The sequence below is a fragment of the Typopeltis vanoorti genome, chromosome 14, assembly GCF_054136105.1.
Source record: "Typopeltis vanoorti isolate ZY-2024b chromosome 14, IOZ_Tvanoo_1.0, whole genome shotgun sequence".
NCBI classification, from domain to species: Eukaryota; Metazoa; Arthropoda; class Arachnida; order Uropygi; family Thelyphonidae; genus Typopeltis; species Typopeltis vanoorti.
The window spans coordinates 96,105,520-96,122,456 of NC_143562.1; the positions used below are offsets into that span (position 1 = coordinate 96,105,520).

General features: G+C 34.6%; 1 protein-coding gene across 3 annotated transcripts in view; it reads left to right on the forward strand.

Moving 5' to 3' along the window:
- The window catches only part of LOC150099782 (nucleolysin TIAR-like), a 287,990-nt gene that overhangs the window by 102,254 nt on the left and 168,799 nt on the right, over positions 1 to 16,937 (forward strand). For all 3 annotated transcript variants that reach the window (XM_090403564.1, XM_090403566.1, XM_090403565.1), the window contains exon 6: positions 10,768 to 10,855. In XM_090403564.1, the coding sequence (XP_090259690.1) occupies positions 10,768 to 10,855 (88 nt within the window). The remainder of the gene's footprint in view (positions 1 to 10,767; positions 10,856 to 16,937) is intronic.

The window sequence follows — 16,937 nt, forward strand, 5'->3', positions numbered from 1 at the left end:
TTTTTGTTATTACTTTTGTGAGAATTTTGTACAGATTAGAGAGAATACTAATTGGTCTATAGTTCTTTACTCCTACTTTGCCCTCTTTTAAATAATAGTATCAGAGTAGCATTTTTTCAATTTTCTGGTATCTTCCCCTCTCCTAGGCATAGATTTAGTAAGTTTGTGACATGGTTAATTATGTTGTTTCCTCCCCATTTCATTAATTCTATGTGAATTAGGTCTTCACCAGGACATTTTTCCTTTGTTTTAATGTTTGTTTTATTTCATCTGAAGTGAATGGGGAGGATGAATTCCATATGCAATGGAGAAGAGTTATTTATATTTGATTTATCTATTGAAGGATCACTATAGAGTTCTTAAACAGCTGGGTCCTGGTTGTTTCATGTGTACTAAAATGATGGTACAACATGAAATTCTGTCGTGTGCCATAATTTGGATTTCTGTTTAAGCCAATAAGAATACACCCAATTTTCCATTTACACGATAGATTGGTTCCAGAAAAAATCGTGTAACTGAAAAACCATGTAAAAAAGAATACAATGCATACGAAAAAATAGAAGAATGGTTCCAGATGTGAAAACCCGATACAAACAATAAGTTATTTTCAAACAAAGCATATATATATATATATATATCTTAAAGAAAATAGTGTCACTAATAACACAAATTCGAAAGGGCTCAAATACACATATTAGTTAAATTTTATTCGCCATCACTTTCTTACAGTAGCTGCATTTTTTTTATGAGAGACTGGAATTAAATTACTTTGATCACTTTGAAACACTTTGGCCATCCAGTTCATATACTGCAATAGCGAAGCGTTTTCTTCAGTAAAAGGAACTAAATTAGCTAATTTCCAATAATTCTGAAGGTTGATTTTTTTTTTCTTCCACAAACTCTAATTAATCATTGCGATCCTGTTTTGACTAGATTATAATTCTTCATATCCCACCATGCATGACTTCAGTTCACTTTTAAACTGTTCAGCTTGTTCAGTATTTGGATCATGTGTAAGAAAATGACATTGCGATTTTACTAGCCATTTCAAGCCTTTCTTTAATTAATCCTGCAATGAGTAGAATCTCTTCATCATTATCACTTTTTTTCTTTTTCATCAAGATCCTCAAGGAGAGCTTCTATTATTTCGTCATCACTAACAGCCTTGTCTACCATCAATTCTTCAATATCTGCAGACAAAAAATCATCAAATGAAAATCAATTGGGATGTTCAGTTGTATGCAAAGGTACAGGGTTTTTCTTTTTCACACATTCTGGCCAAGTAGCTTTCCAGCATGTATTTAAAGTTGATGATTTTAATTCTGATAATGCCAACTTAAGTTAGATGTAATCCAAGATAGAAAATTTCTTCCTCACATCAATAACTGTCAGTAAATTATCCTCATCTAGTTTATCCAAAATGTATTGGAATTTTCTTATGTAGTAAGTTTTGAAGGTAGCGATCACCCCTGGTCTGTTGGTTGTATTAAGGATGTTGTATTAGGTGGCAGTAAACAAAATTCCACATTCAGGTGTTCTAAAACAGGATGGACAGGCACATTGTCTATAATCAATAAAACTTTAAAGTCCAGATTTTTTCCCCCATTAAATAGCATCTAACTTCTGGAACAAATCATTGATAGAACCATTCACTAAAAATTTCTTTTGTAACCCAACCTTTTTTATTTGCCTTCTAGTGTACCTGTAACCTATTAAAATCCACACCTTTCATTGCCCACGGTCTTAGTGATCGATTAATCAGTAATAGTTTTAATATACGATCTCCTGAAGCATCGTTGCAAAATAAGTCACATGATCCTTAGCTGCTTTAAAGCCACCAACACTTTTCTGTGATTTTGCGATATAAGTTATACTTGACATTTGTCTACATTTTGTAGTGTAGAGTATTCCCTGATATTTAAAACATCGAGGGGGTTCCCAAAATTCAAGTTTAAGTACATATGTACTGTACTAGAAAATGATAATTAATGGAAATAAGCGAACTGAATTCAAACAAATTTTAAAAATAAGTGCATTTGAACCTGTTAAAATCAAAATATACAGTGTAAAAATAGAATTGCTTTTGTTATCTAAGCCGTTATTTTGAAATCATGTAAAAAAACAAAAAGCTGTGGAGAAAGAGAATTAGATGTATAATTTGTTTGGCTAAATCCCATTTTCAGTTCCATGATATGTTGAATCCCAATTCAACATATCGTGGTGCATAAATTATTATGCACCACGATAAGTTGAATTGGACATTAGGTCAGAAACTTTGGTTTGCTCTCTTCATTCCTTAAGGCAACATAGAGATCTCCCTGTTATCCCACTTTGACCCTTAATCACTTCTAGTATCCTTTTAATGATATTAAGAACCCAAGTTTTTGTTATAGTGATATTGCACAAATTACTGAAAGTCCCTACTAAATTCTATATATACTGTATGCTGCTAGAAGAAATGCACTCTGAGTTGACCATGATTAGCAATTGGTGTTGCCCTTTAAGGAGCATGTTTTCTGTGAGCAGCAGACAGTTTAAATATGATCCTTGGAATATTCACATTCATCTTGTAGATCCAAGACATTCTTGCATCTATAAACCGAATGGAACTGATGGTATTTCTTATTTTTTTTTAAATGGCTGGATGGCTTTCATTAGCATGTACATTGGGGTAGGCTGTAGGAATATTATATACAATTAACTTTCATTCTGGTGAACAACAACAAGGAGTGCTTATTATAATGGAAGGTTTACTGTTGTTGAATTGCTTTACACAGTAGATGCAGTGTAACAGACTCGGGGACAACAGGAATACTTCGTTACAGCATATGATAAAAGATTTCACTTGCTGAAGTGAAATCTTTTATCATAGCACCGTATCTACATGGGATTTTGGTTGCTACATTTCAGTAGTTTGTTATATTAAGAGTTGGTTGTAATAGCATTGATGTCCTTGCTTTATGATACTTTATAGTGAGTGAGTTCACTATAACAGTGTTTGCTATATGTAGTATCATTAACTGTGCATTCTGTTAATATGCCTGAAATCCCTTGCTTTACGCGATTAATTGGTTGTATGAAATAATCGTGTAAAGCGAGTTGAATTTAGCATGGATGAGATAGCAATAGCGGTTTCTTCAGAAGGATATAAAAAAATATAAACTTTACACCTGTGAGCAAAAGAAATTTTAATGAATGAATTATTTAAACTTGTAAAGAAAACACACAAATTTCGAGATTGAACACTTTCTGAGTCAAATAACCATGTTCCTGAATTACACTTAGAAATTTTGCTGGAAAGTTCTCAGCAGCAACAGCATCAGCTCCCGCAGGCTCTCCAGTCAGCTTGAGATTATGGAATCCATGTTGCACCTTGAAACATTCAAACCAACCAGCAATTGCAGCAAAAGATTACACTTTAGGATCAGGATCCATAATATTAAAATCATCAAACAAACTTTTTGCTTTAGCCTGGATATTCAAGGTGGATAACAGAACAGCATGTTGATATTCATGTTCAATCCATTGGGCCAACATCCTTTCCAATTTCTCTATAATTGGTGCCCTTACCTGTGTTATCTTAATTGTCGACATTCTCATTGCACTTTTACAACTTTCTTTTATTTTCTCTCCTTGATTTCTTATTGTTCTTAAAGTTCATTCTGAAATTCCTGTAGCTCTGACTATGTCGACTGTGCGCTCATTACATTCATACTAATTTTTTCCTCTAGTGTTATAGCTTTTCGCTGTTTTTAGTCTTGGAAGTATTTTGGTTATAATAACCTCCTTATTCCATAATGTTTGCATTGCAGAAGACTCCAACAATGGAGCTTACTAGTTCTACACCTTCTGTGAGACCGACATGCAGCACGATGCCACCTAGTCAAAGAAGTGTGCGCACAAAGTCACATGCTCACCCATGGGGTGACTGCAAAATTGCTACTGGTTGCGATTTTTTAAAATAACATCATCATCATCATCAAATTCCTGCCATGTACCCTCAAGAGGTGTACAGGATATGATAGTACTACATGAAAAAAAATTACATCATTATTAATTTCCTATCTACAATTTTCCTCCAAATCAGTCTGTTACCTGTCAAGACTCCAACATTATCAGATCTTATATTTCTATCGTCTAAAGCACTTTGTACCGTATCAATCCACCTATATCTTGGTCTTCCTCTGGGTCGTTTTGCTGCCAACCTGGCAGAGAACACTTGTTTTGCTAATCTTTCCTCGCCGATTCTGTTTAAGTGACCATACCACCTGAGATTAGCTCTGCTAACGCATTCCTGGATGCTGACAATGTCAAGTTCTTTCCTAATATCCTTGTTTTTAATATGATATTGCCATTGATGCCATCTGTTCACGCTTCTAATCTTTCTCAGGACTCTCATATCTGTGGTCTCTAGTCTTTGGTCAAGTGTTTTACTTCTGACCCAGTTCTCAGATCCATAAGTTAAAACTGGTTTGAACACTGTCTTGTACACAGCTAATTTAGTGTTCCTACTAATTTCTCTCTTATTCCATATGAATTTATTCAATTGACTTCCCACCATACCAGCTTTGCTGATTCTGTTGTCTATTTCTATATTTAATTTACCATCTTCAGTAAAAATCGTGCCTAAATAGCTGAAATGTTTTACTTGTTCCACAGGTTCTCCATTCACAACAAAGTTGACATTTTCAATGATTCTGCCTATTTTCATTGTCTTTGTCTTTTTATTGCTGACCTTCATACCATATCTATTACAACAGCTATTCAATTTAGTCAGAGAGTCTTGCAGACTTGTAGCAGATTTATTTAGAAGTATAACATCATCCGCATAAAGCAAAGAGCTGACATTAACATCTCCAATTTTGATATCATGTTTAATACCACTTTCCTTCATAATGTGATCCATATAGATAATGAATAACAGAGGGGATAATGTACATCCTTGTCTCACACCAGATTTAACATTAAACCATCTTCCTGTACTTTCAATTCTAACTGCTGACTTACAACTCAAATAAAGATAGACTAAGTATTGCTTGATATAATGCCTCATTGACACCATATAACTGCAATGTATTGAGTAGCTTCTCTCTTGGCACCTTGTCATATACCTTTTCCAGATCGACAAAACTTAAATACAGATCTTTGTTATATTCCCATGCTTTCTCGACTATTTGTCGTAAAGTGAAGATCTGATCCTGACAGCCTCTATTTGGCCTGAATCCAGCTTGTTCTTCACCAAGCTTTTCTTCCACAATTCTTCTCAATTGTTTCTCAAGTATACTTGCATAGATCTTGCCAGGGACACTCAGTAGGGAAATACCTCTGTAATTCTCACATGCAGTTTTATTTCCCTTTTTATATATGGGTACTATGAGAGCTCTACTCCAATCATCGGGAATTCGTCCCTGTGTCCAGGCTTTCTGGACTATGCAGTGCAGCCACTGTAAGACTCACTCTTATACCACCATACTTCAGCATTTCTGGTCGAATATCATCTACTCCTGCTGCCTTTCCACATATCAAGCCTTTGATGGCTTTTTCTACTTCTAGTATGGATATGTATTCCTGACTGCATGCCTGGTCAGTGTTTTTTACCACTGTGCTGTCATCACTGCTTGTTTCATTTATCAGTTTTTCAAAGTAATTACTCCATACTTCAAGGATATCTTTTTCTCCCATTTTCATGTCACTTTTATCATCTCTAATTCCTTTTACAGCAATCTTTCCTCCATTCTTAAGCTTCTTCAACAACCTCCAGAATATTTTGCCACCTTCTTGATATTTATTTTCTATATTCTTGCCAAAGTCCTCCCACGAATTTTGTTTAGCTAGTTTTACACAGTGTTTAGCATTCTTGCATTTGTCTCTATATTCTCTAAGAGCACAAGCTGATTTATTTGACAGGAACTTTTGGTATGCTTTCTTCTTTTCCTTCACTGCCTCTTTAACTTCCTGTGTCCACCAGGGAGTTCTGATTTTTTTATCCTTACAGATAACCTCACCACATGCCTCTCTGGCAGAATCAATCAATGTTTTCTTCAGAGTTTGCCACTGAATCTTCAAGGTTTGATTCCTGTTCTCAAACTCTTTCATTTTCTCTTCAATAATCTTTGTGTATTTTAGCCTACAGTTCACATCTGCGAGCTGCTCAACTTTTATTCGCTTTAAAACTTTCTTACATGTTATTCTTTTCAATATGAAATTCAATTTTATCCTGCTCAAGACTAAATAGTGATCACTTCTAATTTCAAATCCTCTGTACACTCTGGTGTCCTGCACCAGGGAGAAAACATCACTATCAACAATAACATAGTCAATGAGACTTTTCTTATTCCTAGCCTCTTCTCTCCATGTGAATTTGTGCACATTTTTATGTTGGAACATATTGTTAGTAACAACCAGTCCATGTCCTGAGCAGAAATCCAACAGATATTTGCCATTATTATTAGCTTTGCTCTTTTCTCCAAATTTTCCCAAAATATTTTTGTATGTCTGACAATCATTTCCTACTCTGTTATTTAGAACCCCAACAAGGACCAACTTTTCATTTTTCATTGTGTCAGTTGCTTTTTCTGAAGCCTCAAAAAATTCCTCCACTTCTACCTTAGTAGAACCTTCTGTGGGACCATAGGCACAAATAAGTCTCATTGTCCAGTTGCCCATTCTCATATTTGCCCACATTACTCTACTTGACACTTACTGCCATTCAAGAAGATTAGCCTCGTATTTTGTGTTGAATACTATGGCTACTCCTTCTTTTCCTTGATTGTCATTGCCTGAATATAACATTTTGTATTTATTGCTCAGAAAGATCTCACCAGTTTTGGTCTTTTTTGTTTCAGTCACCCCTATTATGTCGATCTGGTGCTTATCTAATTCCTCAGCTAGCTCCATTTCTTTGCCATTCAGGCTTCTTACGTTGATAGTACTGATCTTTAACTCTGGTGATGTTGAGTTGGGGTTTATTTTCAGATTTGTTCCAGCAGTTGACTTTTCGCTGTTCGCCCTGGTTCCCTGGCAAAAACAACGGGGGCCTTGTTTAACCGGGCGATGCCCCAGCCGGCATGAAATTTTGTCATGTTGTACCATCATTCTATATTTTGGTTTAACCAATAAGAATACAATTTGGGCAGCTAACTCCCAAATTGCCAGCCCATCCTCGTCCGTTCAGTATCCAGGTAGATACCCAACAGGGTGCACCACGAGAAGGTGAGGATTGTACATTAGGTCAGAAGCTCTGGTCGGTTCTCTGCATTCCTTTAAAGGCTATGTGGAGGTCTCCTCTCAGTTATACAGCTTTGACCCTTAAGCACCCCTATTAAATACCTCTCCACCCCTCTTAAAATAACATTATAGCAAAAATGCGTAAAGTGAGATCCCGTATAACGAGGGATACCTGTATTAATTTCTACTTAATCCATTACTCTTAATTTCAAAATTAAAATCTGAAACTGAACTATATATTAACCTTGTACACTGATTTGTAACCTAGGATCTCACATAAACATATTATTTTATAAATAAACCCTTTAGCTCATTTAACTCATTAAGAGATAGTCTTCACACGCTATAACCAAAATAAAAATATTTCATTTTCAAACAGAAACACAAATATATACATCAAATCATTGTGTATATTTCAGATTAAGAACACAAAAAACACTATTGCACACAATTTCTTTTCAATCATATGACCCTGTTGGATCCTATTTCGTCTTAACCCATACTTTGGATCCGTCATTTTGTCACTACTTTTATGAACGGTGCAGTAAAAGAGATTCAGGCAAAATACAACTTTAGATCAACAAAGCAAACATTTAATTTAGGCTTACAATTTATATACTTTAGTTTAAATCACTGAATAAGGTATTATAAACATTTTAGGTCAGCTGGTAATACAGTCATACTATCTCAGGCAATGGTTAATCTGTTGTCTGAAATACTGCCTTCACAAAGTTCATTTAATTATTTAATAAAGTTCAATGTCATAAAGTTCCTTAGTGATCAGTTACATTAATATCTCATAGTTACTTAAGTTCCAAATACAATAAAAGGGCAGTAACACTTCTTCACAAGTATACACTCTTAAATCCATACTCCAGCTAATCTCCGCAATAGTTACTGTTAATATAGGGATATTCTAGGAAGAAACACACACATATCTCCGCATAGGAATATTAATAATTGGATGATTCTTACCGGTAATCTTCCTTGTTCATCTACTTATATACGAACATTTCTTATAACTGTATACACTTAAAACAATTAACAACACTCATTAAAACAAATCTTAGTAATAACTGAATATATTAAGTAATAACATGAATAAATTAATGGTCGCAATTCACATAGTTAAACGTTCTTGCTCAGATCAAAAGGCTTGTACTATCTTTGACAACACTTGACCAATTTAGTATTCTACTAATAACTCTTAAACTAAGGTAACACACAGTAATTCTTTAACTTGAAGTTTTTATGCACAATTGCCTATTCTTCTGGCATTTTATTAATTTTTTAGGCACTATATCTCTTAACACAGCTATCGTTTAAATTCAACCTTGCTGCCTCTACTTATTCTCTTAGCTCCATGCTAAGCTTCAAGTTTCCGTGTGTCCCTGAAAAGTCGGTCCTGAATTTAAATGCCAACTAAAGTATAGCTAGTCATCCAGTTATCACCTTGCTATCTTCCATTGCTTTATTAGTTGTTCTACAACTTACTAGTTAACTCGCTCCTCGACTAGTAAACTTTAATTAGCTACTTGAGTGACTCGCTGTTATCGCACTCTGATTCCATCCGAATGAATCGTTTTCTCTGTTCTTTGCTTATATATCCCTTCTTCCCGCCGAAATTGTTCTTGCGCTCTACTTCTACTAAAATCCTTTCCAGTCTTTCAATACCACTCTGCAATGCTCTGAACTTCTAAACTTGTGCTAGCTATCTTACATACGTCTCCATGACAACCAAAACAAAATATAATAAAACTGAGGCATTGCATAACATTATACCTCTACATACAGGAACAAATAAGGAATATTTACACTTCAATTAATACACAGTTAAAATGTTGAATACATTCTTATAATATTAACATAGCAATAAATAAAATAAACTTAATAATATTTTAATACAGTCTTTTCACTATTAACACATATCCTTGATTATATAATTAAATATTAATAGAACTTAAAGGTAGTTATATGAATATTAAATTATAAAGAAGTGATTTACATTAAATAATAATTACATGTTTAGCTTATGTGATGGAAGATCATGTTGGATTCTGAAGCATATATTAATTACTCAAATCTCTATATATTCAGAATCCAACAACCCAACAGGTGTCATCCTAATATTCACACAGGAGAAAGACAAACATAAAAGCTGCTCGGTATGACAGCAATATGACAGTCTAATGCTTCTTGCATCTTAATCACAGTATACTGTAGAAAATGTCTTGTTTTCAAGATATTCAATATAACGTTCTATATGAAAGTAACAATCTCCATTGAATTAACTACTAAAAACATTGGTGATTTATCACTTTGGAAAAACTTTGCCTTCTATATCAAAACTTCTGAAGGAATAACTTCTTTTCAGCTTTCCTGTATCGATTAATGACTATAATAAACTTCACACTTTTTTGAGGACACAGACTCCACAATTTTTCTCCTCCGGTTTCCTTCCCTCCCTCCTGGACAGCTGAACTCTTATCTACTTCTGATAACATTCTTTTCACTTTGGCACATGCTTGGAAATATAGTGGTACAACTTCCACTTAGTTTATCATTGAACGCTGCCGTTACTGTTTTTCAGTGAATTAATTACTAAAAACATACTTGAAATGACAATAGTTATTTTCATAATGTAGGAAATTTTATTTATTATTTAATTATTTTCACAATGTGAATATGAATACTGCACTAACTTTCACTCCCCTCATCATTGTCAACATATTTTGTAAAAATGCTTTTCTAGATAACATACACGAGCATTACAACTGATACCTCATACAAAGTTACGAATAAGTTGTAATATCTAACTTAAATAGACTTGCTTCATATTTAAGCAAAACTTTAGTAGCTGAAAGATGAAAATAACATTTTAAAATGTCTTGTTCACAACTTACAGAAAGAATACCACATTAACATTTTAAATTAAATTTGTTTACTAAAATATAGAGCCAAAAGGCTTCAGTTTGGCGATGCAAAATTATATAAACAAAGTTCCAACTGGTTGTTTCTCTTCAGAGACCAGGCAGAAACCTTAAGAGAGCAAAAACTCTTGTTCATTTAAATGTTGGAGAGGTATATTTTTCGTAAGCAAACTCTTGGTCGATGCATAAAAGTAATTATAAAAATAAAGAGCCAAAAGGCTTCAGTTTGGTGATGCAAAGTTATATAAACATATTGGATATTAGATCCATCATTATTTCAAAGCCGAATGTAGAAACTATATAAGTTTCATAAGGTAAGTAGACCAGAGAGCTTACTGGAATACATTCCTCAGCATTCACAAGTTGTCTTAGTGTTTATTTTTAGTTTGTAGGATATCTGAATTTAAATACAGATATCCTAAGTAAGCCTAACTCTTCACATTGGTCTGAGAAGTTACTCACCACTGGTTCGTGTAGTTTTACGCAGTACCAGTTAATTATAAAATATATATTGTAATATTTTTTGTGATATAAAAAGAAATGTTATGCATGTCTTCCTAGTAACTTTAATTTTGGTTGCTAAAAAAATTATATATATAATATTTTACAGAACACTATCATATTTTTGTGGGAGATCTTAGTCCGGAAATAGAAACACAACAACTTAAAGAGGCCTTCGCACCATTTGGAGAAATATCGTAAGTCTCTTAAACAATATGGTTCCGAAGCGTTATAGTTTAATATAATTTGTTGAGGTAGTGAGAGAGTATCTACAGAAAGAAGTGGAGTAACTTGCTTCCTATCTGTAAGATTTATCACCATTTTGATAACTCATTAAAACAAAGGAAAACTTTTTTATTTATAATTATTACATTATAAAAATGAAGGCAAGTAATATTAAATTTCATTAGTTCAAGACTTAGACCCTACTCTGTATTGTATGCAGAATAAGTATCTTGATATTTAAGAATTCTTACTTGTTCTTACATATGAACACAATTTTGGCTTAAATGTGTATTTAGAGATCTTTACTGAATTATTGAATCCCTTGTGCCAAGCTGACTATATGCAATGAACAAATATGCATAAAAATATTAAAGTAGTACCTGAGATAATTTGCTGCAACATGTACAGTGTTTTTATTTCTAGTATGCTAACATATTTGAAGCTTCATAGTTAGCTATAGTCATTGTTGTGAGAAGAGGAAAGTAGGGTGCTTTCCTTTAGATTTTCTCTGAGAATTGATAGCTGAAGGGCATTGATACTGATTGTGAGATCAGCACTCTTAACTGAATTGTCAATAAGAACCAAATTTTTATGACAATTTTAGCCTAGTGCCAGCAAACAAAAAAGGAAAAACTTTGAACTATACTGATTAGCTATATCAGTTGCTTAGTATCAGCTGAACAGGGAGGTTCAGTAAATCTCTATAGGGTTCTTTCCCTTAGATTGATTACTGTTCCTAAATATAAGACTGATTACAGTTCTTTCTCCATAGCACAACTAGTTCACAACCTACATTGAAAAATTTCTTTTGTGTCAGTCTTATAAAATTAGTTTAGTAACTTAACTTTCTATCATTTTCCCCTTCCTCTACTTGTGAGTTTTGCAACCTACACACCTTCATTCTATCAGATAGGGATGATAGGGAGCATTCCACACACCTGTTACTCATCTCTGAATCCCCCTCCCTTACCTCCACCACCTGATCCAGAAACTTATCTAACCAATACCGTGCACAGTAGTCAAGATGTGGCCGTACCATAGCCTTATAAAGGGATAATCTCCATATCTTTATTTGTCAGTGTGTTAAACATTCAAGTAATCCTTTGAGCTATTTTTCTGCCTTTGTTTTCTTAATGGGGTGACAAAAATGAAACAAGAATCAATGCATGGAAGCCAGGAATAATGGGTAAAATGCCAATTGCATTGCATTATATGATTATGAACTTTATGCTCTCATCAAACATAGAATTATAATTTAGCTACTTTCCTCTCATGTCCTGTGCTTTTATAAATTCAGGATTTACAAAACACGAGACCTAAACACAGTTTATTTCTGTCAAGAACTCATTTATCAAGCTCTCCATCTTCTGCAGCAAATCTATAAAAATGACTTGCAGAATGCATTCCCAAATTTGTCTTATGTACTGAGAATTTACTCAACACTACCAAGAACATCCCCTAAGTTGCAAAGTGGGGTAATATTCCATCCACGTTTGCATCCTTATTTGCATTATATTTATTGAGTCAGGAATGCTTAATGAGCCTAGACATCGTGTCAAAAAAAAGTGATGATGAGCAAAAAAAGTCTTCAAAGTATTGTTGTGAAGAGTTGTTTTTTTATATTTTTGCTAATTTGTACTTCTTCACATTGCATATTCTTCTTTGCATTATGTTGTAAAACATTTTGCACGTTTAAAGTTAAATTTTCCTAGACGATATCACCAACAAAAATTGTATTTTTTGAGAATGGATCTTGGTCTTCATGGTCTCCCTTCAATATACATCCTTGTGTCATACCTCAGCTGAATATTCATAACTGTACAACTTACAGTTAATTCTTCTCTTGCTGGCCATCGCTATTATCCTGACTTTTAAATCTGTTCTCTCTTACATCCCTCATACCAGCTCCCCCCCCCCCCAATCCATCCATCTTCCAAATTTCCTTAGCTACCTCTGACTCCTTTCATGTTTTGTCTAGTAGTCGTTCTCCTTTTACTAGGTTATCTCACTCTGCACCTGCTTTAATTTGTTATCTTTCCTTATTAGTTTTTCTGACAATCTTTTCATTGCAGATATTCATGCTTGTTTTTCTCCTTCTTAATCATAAATTCACTTCCATTCCTTATATTCTTCTCTAGAAGATAAGGAATTCTACCACACTTCATATCATTTACTACCATCATACCACATTAACTTTCTCACTTTCATCCATCTCTATCATTTATATGAATCACAATCACGCAATACTAGTTTTTTTTTTTTTTTTCTGACCTCCTTTGTAAGAAAATGGTCTTTATTTTTTTACCTGCTCAGGTTACATTTCTTAGTTAGAAGACCAACTTTGCAGTACATTCTCATTCACTTCATTAAAATCACACTCCATAGTTTCCTCAGGTTTTCATGGGAGTTTGGGACAAGAGTCATCTATTAAGCAGATTTCTCTTTTCTAGAGAAGATGTATTAAGGAGACTTTTGGTGAATCTACGAAATGTAACAACATTGCTAAGGATTGATAGATTTGGAATTTATATAGTGGTAGTTGTTCAGCGGAGAAACAGTGTCAATCTTCTTGAATAGAAAACAGAAACGGGAATGAACTTCACAGTACATTCTCATTCACTTCATTAAAATCATACTCCATAGTTTCCTCAGGTTTTCTATTTCCCGTTTTCCATTGAAGAAGATTGACGCTGTTTCTCCTCTGGACAACTAACACTATATAAATTCCAAATCTATCAATCCTTAGCAATGTTGTTACATTTGGTAGGTTTACCAAAAGTCTCCTTAATACATCTTCTCTAGAAAAGAGAAATCTGCTTAATAGATGACTCTTGTCCCAAACTTCCATGAATTGCTTTCCCATAGATACTAGATTTCAGCATTATGTTTTCTGTAGATATTTTTATGGATGCTGGTAATCTGAATTGGTCACTTTTTCTCTGAACATATGCTGGTCAGCATCCAGAGTTCAGCTTCAAACATATGAAACGAACTTATCCTCCTCTTCTTTTCTCCATACCATTCCCCAAGCAGTATGACCTGCTTTTCAGGAAACACGTTCTTCTCGTCCATTGATTTCCTCAATCTCACCAGGCAGATTGTCAGCTGGAGGTTCTCTTGCATTAAGAGCTAATTTAAAATGAGAGGGAGGCTTCCAGGTTGCTTGTTCAATTTTTTTTTTTTTTTTTTTTTTTTTTTTTTTTTTTTTTTTTTTTTTTTTTGTGGACAAACTGAATTTCAGGCCTTATAGCATACATGATAGATTTTTTATAGGTATTTTCATGGATGCTGCTCCATTGAACTGGTTATCATTATTCTTCCACTTTCCTCTAAACAGCTGCTGTTAAACATACGAAACTAACTTCTCATCCTCCTCTTTCGGTCCATTTACCTTTCCTTCATACAATTTTCTCTGAGGAGTATAACTTACTGCTGTTCAAGAAACGCAACAAATTCCCTTGCAACACAAAGCATTGTTGTGTATAATCCAAGCTCGATTTGCTTCCTCAGTCTTAAGTAAAAGGCTGGTTATATTCCACTAATTCGAGCCCTACCCAAGGGCCTATGAGTTGTAATACTTTTTGAATATGAATGCTATGCTGAACAAAACAGCCTTTTGCAGCTGCTCGATTTTTAATCGATCTAACTCGAATTGAATGTCTGTGTGTGTGTGTGTGTGTGTGTGTGTGTGTGTGTGTGTGTGTGTGTGTGTGTGTGTGTGTGTGTACACAAACATCTAGAAAGAAGCATTCGAGTTAGATCGATTAAAAATCGGGTATACAGATATCTGGTGTGTGTGTGTACACAAACATCTAGAAAGAAGCATTCAAGTTAGATCGATTAAAAATCGGGTATACAGATATCTGGTGTGTGTGTGTATGTATACACACACAGGTATCTCTTGCTTAAGCGGGATTTGATTAACATAGTTAATCAATTTGCGACAATCCCTTTATATATGCAGCAAGAGTTTTAATTAACACATCTTTAAATTTACCATGCAAATACATGTAAGCCTCGAGGAGTGTTTCCTGGCTGAGAGAAAGAAAGTCGTGAGCATGATGTCATTCCTCCCACACAGCCAGGCTCCCAGAGCCTCAGAGCCAGCCAGTTACTTAGCTTTCAAAGCTCTTTTGCTTTTAGCTAACGCACCTGGTCATCCAAATTCTCTTAATGATCTGTGTGAGAATGTGAAAGCTTTATTTTTCCCACCAAAAATTCGAACCTCAGTTCGTGCAATTTTGCCATTGCAACGGCCAATGTGTGGGACGGTGCACTGTCTTGATGAAAGAGCACTTTTTTGTGCGCCAATCTTGGCGGGGTTTTTTTTTTCTTTTTTTTTTTTTTTCAGTTCTTCTTTTAAACAGATCAATAATGGCGTATCATAGACTTCTGTTATTTTCTTACCCTTTTCCGAATACTCTATCATGATAATTCCTTCGGAATCCCAAAAAACAGTGGCCACCACCTTCCCAGCTGACTAAATGATCTTCGTTTTTTTGGCTCTTTCACCGGATATTGTCCACTGTTTTGACTACTGCTTGGACTTAGGTGTGTGTGTGGTGGTGAATCCAAGTTTCGTCTACATTCATAAATCGACACAAAAAATCCTGTGAATTTATGGCTATAAGGTGTTGAACTCTGTTTAGCTTTTGTCGGTTTTTCTTTGATTTTTAGTGTATGTTTCCAGGTAGGTGCAGCATAAGATATCAATGATAGTATAGCTCCGGTATATATTGTTTTCAGTGCCTGTTGGTCTAATCCCCACTTAATCCTTGCCGTCTTTTCGCATGCACATTTTTGATCGACAGTCAACAATCACGGCACCCCTCATGCACACAGCTTTTTCATGTGCAATTTTTCCTGCAGGATATTATACATCCATTCAGTTGAGATGCTTACAATCTTAGCAATATCACGCACTTTCACTCGATGGTCTTCAATAACAATACCATGGATTTTGTCAATCATTTCTTTCGTGGTGACCTCAGTCGGCTGTCCGGAGTGCAATTCATCTTCGATGGACTTATGACCACGTTTAAACTCATTTATTCAAAAATAAATAGTCTTTAATGCTGGTGCAGAGTCCCCATGAACTGCATCTATCTCAGCTTTGATCTGCGCAGCCATCCACTTCTTCAAATAAAAGTCTTTTTTTCCCTGCACAAAACTCGTTTTTCTCCATTTTTATGAAAAATGTGAACACAGTCAATTTAAATGTTTGCCAAACGAGAATTATGCGTTGCACATGGCTAAAATTTTGCCATGTGCAACGCATAATTCATCGTGAAAAAGATATGTGCAGATACTGGTATGAATAAACGAATTGTCGTCTATTGGAAATTTACCAAACTTTTCAAACAACCCTCGTACAGCCTGTTGTTTACAGTGGATATGTTAACCCGAAACTGTCCAAAGAGCATTGGTACTACAGCTCACCGAACTCTGAAATCAAAATGTATGCTTGACAAGGACAAAGCAGCTGCCACCTCCACCTTAATTTGTGCATCTCTATACTTGTTTTCTTTACCTACAAATAAGTTACAGCTCAGAACCTATTTTATGTGAGAAAATTTTTTTCTCACATGAATTTAAAATTTCTGTAACATAATTAAATTCTGTTTTGCAAAGCAGTCTTTTTTGCTGTTTCATCCACAGACTAACCTTCCCCCTCTTATTAAAGAACCTTATGGCTGACATTCCACTTTATTCTAAATATATTAAGTGTTTATTCCAAGAATTAATCTGAGCTACTAGGCATCTAATGAAAAAGCAAGTTTGGCTCAATTAGTAAAATGATACTTCCTTATTCATTGGTAAATGAGGAAAAAGTGTGACATTCTTGATATGTGGGTGGGAGGGATAAGAAGGAAAGAAAAACAGTTCACCAGTGCTATCTAAATCAAATCTGATAGTATCACTAGATTTTAAACTGGTTAGCCGCTCATTTTTTAATAATCATAACGATATCAGACTATCAGGTGTTTATTTGACTTTACTCTGTCAGTATGTGCTACAAACCATACCTACTAAGTTGCCAACTACAGCTTTACC